The sequence below is a fragment of the Acanthisitta chloris genome, unplaced genomic scaffold (genome assembly GCF_000695815.1).
Source record: "Acanthisitta chloris isolate BGI_N310 unplaced genomic scaffold, ASM69581v1 scaffold21019, whole genome shotgun sequence".
NCBI lineage: Eukaryota > Metazoa > Chordata > Aves > Passeriformes > Acanthisittidae > Acanthisitta > Acanthisitta chloris.
The window spans coordinates 4908-10103 of NW_008690079.1; the positions used below are offsets into that span (position 1 = coordinate 4908).

General features: G+C 37.6%; 1 protein-coding gene across 1 annotated transcript in view; it reads left to right on the top strand.

Annotated features, from left to right (window-relative positions):
* Positions 1-1844: 1844 nt before the first annotated feature.
* The window catches only part of OSMR (oncostatin M receptor), a 23710-nt gene continuing 20358 nt past the window's right edge, over positions 1845-5196 (top strand). The window contains exon 1 of the mRNA XM_009081683.1: positions 1845-1917. Coding sequence (XP_009079931.1) covers positions 1845-1917 — 73 coding nt within the window. The remainder of the gene's footprint in view (positions 1918-5196) is intronic.

The following is a 5196-nucleotide window of genomic DNA, read 5'->3' on the forward strand; positions in this document are numbered from 1 at the left end:
GGTCTTATAGCAGAGAGTCAGCTTGACTGCCTTGACTTTAAAGGCAATATTATTTTCACCTTTTTTTCTGAGGGGGAAGAAAATGGCATGTAAGATTTGGCTTTATGTCATTTCATATATTCATATATTCATTTCATATAATTCAAGAGAATAACAATCTACAGAGGAGTTACCAGAAGTTTTAACATAATTTGCCTTAGAAATACTTACTTGCCACTTTCTGCTCTATAAGAAAGAACCATCCTAGCTTGTTTATTCCAGACAAAACATAAAAAATTATTTTCCCTTTTAGATACTAAATTTGATCAGGTGATTAAAAAAAGTCTAAACTTAGACAAATCCAGAAAGAAGAAGAGTTCCCTAATTTGGTTCTTCGAACAGTCCATTAGTTGCATGTAAATCAGGCCTAGTTTCTCAAAATTATTTAGAGTCTTCATGCATGTTTCTTTTAGTGTTACCTAAACACTTTTGATAATATTGGTATAATGGCAAGAAAGACTGCAGTAGCCTATACATTAGGCAAGACAATTCTCATGTGTTAGATATGGGGGCCTTTGAGACACATTCGAGCTCACAAGGAAAATGCTGGGGCAGCAAAAGCAAGAGTGCTGCTTGTGTGCATTGAGCCCTGGGTTGCAGCGCTATGTGGAGGACTCTTCTACTGTTTTTAAGTGACCTTTAGAAACATGTAAAAAAAATATTTTAAGTCTTTTATTTTGATCCTTTGGAGAGATTCAGAGCTTCTCAAAACCATTGAATCTAGACTTAAGAGTCTGTAGCTTGGAGGTATTATATTGGAGGTTTTCTGCTACAAATAAATTCTGTAGTGAGTTCCTGGCCCCTCTGAAATCAGTAAATGTTCTGTCCCTAGCTTTAGAGGGGAGAGGTCATCCAGATTACCTGTCCTGCTAGGCAGTTTCAATTTCCGTTATGGAACAGGTGGTAGAAGACTCTCTTTATCAGTATTCTATACAGCTCTAGAAATATAAAACATTGAAGTTCTAAGTTAAGGATAGCTGTATCCATTGTCCTGTTCCTGGTGTTTGTACTCCTGTACCCTCTCTGCCTAAGAACTTTAACCATGGCTGGATGCCATATCTCTCCCTTCTGCACAGGGAATTAGCAGGTGATGCATGTCTTCTGAGATCTGGCATATGATCAGTCCTTCAGAACTGGGCTGTGCAAGTCAAACGGAGTTTTGTCTTGTCACAATGTGAGTGTAAAAGGCATAAAAAGGAATGCTAGATAGAGCTCTGTGGTGCTTGACGTGACAGTCCTTCTGGAAATGGAACTTGATGTGTATTTCTATGCTGGTCTAACTAAAGCCCTCCATTTAGTGTCCTGGGTGCTGGCAGAGGAGTCTGCTGTATTCATCTGTCAGGCTGTAGGTGGAGCAGAAACCACAAGGCATTTTGCACCTTTGATACTCTTTTTTTCCTTGTTATGGTGGGTATGTTGTCTCTTGTGCAGGAGGAAAGCCAAAACACGCCAGGACAAACTTGTGTTTTAATATTTCTTAGAAATAAGTGGAGGGGAAACTTTAAAGATACTGTGTGAATTATTTGTTTAGACTCAGTTGAACTTTTCTGACTGTAGTGTTTCTCCCTGTGCTATAACCAGGTCCTAAAACCAAGAGGGATTTTTCTTTCCTTATCTTTATTTGTCCATTCTTCCTGCATTTCTCTTAAACTGCCTGGAGTCTGCACAATTGGGTTTTTATTTATTCTTTATTAAATACAGTAATATTACCTGGACTGCTGTTTGGCATGCATTTCTTCTAAATGAAACAAATAAATAAAAATGTTTTCTTTGCTGATAAGTCTTGTGCAGGAAAAGGTGGATGAATGATGAATCACTTCATGGTTCTGGCAGTATTGCTTCTCCTGAGGACTTGCTACACTACATATTCACAACAAGGTAAATGTCTGAACATTTGATTTTTTATTTGGAAACAATCTGCAGCAACTGAAACTTTGGATCTGCTTATTTATAAGTCTCCTGTGATTAAGTAACATGTTGCACACTTAATCAAATTGCTCTCTTTGGTAGAGTGATGAAGCAACTTGTATTATTATCTTTTGTGACCCCATCCTGCAAAATTGCCTGATAATCAACAACTTGGAATGATGTGAAGCCAAAGTGTATTTATTTATTTTCTCCCCCTCTTTCTCATATCATCCACAGATACTTTATTTCCTCTTTCACAGTTTTCATGCTCTTTTACCTCTTCCCTTTCTCTTTTTATTTGTCTCATCTATGAAAACGTCTGCATTTCTGTTGGCTCTTTTCCAATTGTGCCACAAGATCTCAGGACCACATATTTATTTTTTATACTTCACATCTGTATCCAATACAAATAAAAAAAAGCATATGTGCATATATGGATGGGACAAAGTTTAATATAAAGATAGATTTCTGGAAGGCTGTGTATTTTAAGTAGAAGTACTGCCTGTGCATTTGCTGCTGGCAGTACTGTGGGCATGCTCCATTAAAAGGAAAAAGATGAAATTAATGTTTTTAGTTGACTTTCCTGTGGCCACCATTAAGAAGGCTGAACTTGCCAGCTGTAGTCTGCATTATGGATATTTTATTGCCTTAATTAAGTTGGTGAAGAAGGAAGAGAGATGGAGGGTTGTTTTTTTTGAATATAGTTGTTATCATACTGAAGGAGGTTATATCTCTGTTTCAGACATTTTGCCTCTCTTCAACCTTGAAATTCGTGTGATCACACACCATTCATCCAAGGTGCCAGCTCCACGGTGTTGAGACTCTTATCAGTGTTCTGAGGGTAGTAAAACTTTGTAATGCAGGCAAGACCAAACACTTACTGCACTCAGTAACTTGGTCACTTGTTTTCACATGCAGATGTTCAGGAGTAAAATTAGCTTCTGTTATTAATCATAAAACTATTCACATAGTCTTGAGTTACCTTTCAAGTTAAAACAAGTCTTAAGAAGCTTTTATCTTTTAACTTTGCTAGGAGGGGAATATTGTAGGTGTGAATGCTACAAATATTTCGACATGTTAAAAGTGTGCTACGTTTTAATCCCCACATAGTTACTTGGTGGTCATCAAGATCTTGGATATATCCTTAACTATACTGTTTCTTCTGTTTATTAGCACTGTGTATAAGATTTGACTGGTGATCCAAACTGTCTTATGCCAGGCTCCATGGAAAACAAAATTTCGTGAGGTCTGAAGTGATACATCACCTAGCTGAATAGTGGAGGGACGTCTGTACAGATGGAGAAAAAAAAGAAGCTAGTGAGACCCTTGTGATTTTGTAATAAGTTAATTAAATGTGGCCAGTGAAAATATTATCTGTGGTGTGAAAGGGGATGATATTTTAGTTTGGACAAATGGAGACATGTAGAAAAGAGAGGCAGGCTCATCAATGCAATAAGCATGGTAGTGACACTTTCTATTAGAATTGGCTAGAGAAAGAGCAGAAGGAGGATAGGGAAATTCGGAAGATATGCAGGACTTTCTTTTAATGGTGTACCCTGAAAAAGGGAGGGGTTTCTGCCAACTGGCTGGCTTTTCTTTCAAGTGTATTTGTTTCCTTGCCCTGGACATCTTACTTTGTGCCTCTGAATTTGACTGAGAGACTTGCTGGGCCCTTTCCTTCTCCCAGATGCTCTCGCCCCCAGTTGCTTCAGCACTGCAGATGGAAAACATGGTAATGGCAAGGCTCAGAGTGGTAGATCAGCCACCTACTTGCATATGTAAAATGAGATCCCCTAAGAGGCTTGGTACATGACGCTTCAGGTAAATGGATGATGAATGTATATACAAGTAAGGTTGACCAGAAAATGGGGAGCCAAGATTACATACTGGAGAGGAACAACATTACAGTCTATTCTTTAGTATAAGTTGGATTTTGGCAGCCTTTATCTTGTTTTGATGGTTGAAGTCCATAGAATGCGGGAAAATGAAGTGTGTCTTACCTTCCCAAAATAAAGTAACATACTCTGCTTCCACAGTTGATTTTATGCCTTCCTGTGTTGTTTTGATTGTTCTGGCTAATTGCCTAGTCAGTTGTTGGCAGTGAAGCTAAAAATATTTCTTTTTTTCCCCAGTAAAACCTAAAATTTATGCTCCCTCATCATTCGTTGAAATGTATCCTCAGGCCTTCCAACTTCTTTATTCAGATTCTGACACCTACTAGTTGTCATAGGTACTGGGTTTCCTTATGACAGTGTAATACTGATGCCCATCATTTTTTCAAAAGCAGCTGTGAAGCAGCAGATAGATGTTTTATGGACCATGTCATAACCATAGCCAAAAAAGAAAATTTTACTTCTGTACTTGAAACATTTTTGCATTTACCTCCCAGAAGACAGTAGTGCTGTCATATTCTGCTTTCATGTAATTTTCACATGTTAATCATTTCTCAGTAGTTATTTGTATTAAGGCTGTAGTGAGAATTGATAAAAGGTATGTGTGCATATATGTGTGTCTATACTTCTTCCTCAAAGACTTTTTTAGGATATCACAATCCTGGTTTTGAGAACAAATGTTTGAACAGTGAATCCTAGATCCAAGCAGATCTGAAGAAGCCTATACTAGTAGTTTCCTCTAGGTTGAAAGCATATGGTTTTCATTTTGCTTTGACTTTTAGTACCCTTCAAAATAGAATAGCTTAAAAATATACCAAGAGAGTTTGTGGATAATTTGCTAAAAGAGAATCCTTTCTTCCAGCAGTTTTTAATAACTTAGTACTAATGGTAAAATATATTCTTTCCTGCATTTATTCTTTAATTATAGGCTGGACTTAGATAAACAACTAAGCTGTGTCAGTGTCTGTATTCTTATAATTAATAAATATGCTTATAAAGTTTTATATGCTTCCTTTGATCAATCTCTGGTCTTTCATTCGCTACAGCTGATGTAAAAATCCATGCATAGGGAAATTGCTGCACAGAAGTTAGTGCAGAGCAGACACCGTGGAATGAAATTGCAGTACAGTTAGATTACTTGATGTCTGTCAGAAGCATTTATTAAAGTCTAGATTCTCAATCTAAATTTTCTGGATGCTTGTGTTACTGCTAGTAATATTTGGTGAAAGTCTCAGGTAATACAGTGGATGAAGCACATCTGGGAGACATGAGTGGAGGTGGCAGTTTTGTGAGAAGGAACTGCTGAGGTCTCCCAATCCATCATGTCCCTGAGGGCTGTGGCTATAGTGGGGCAGGA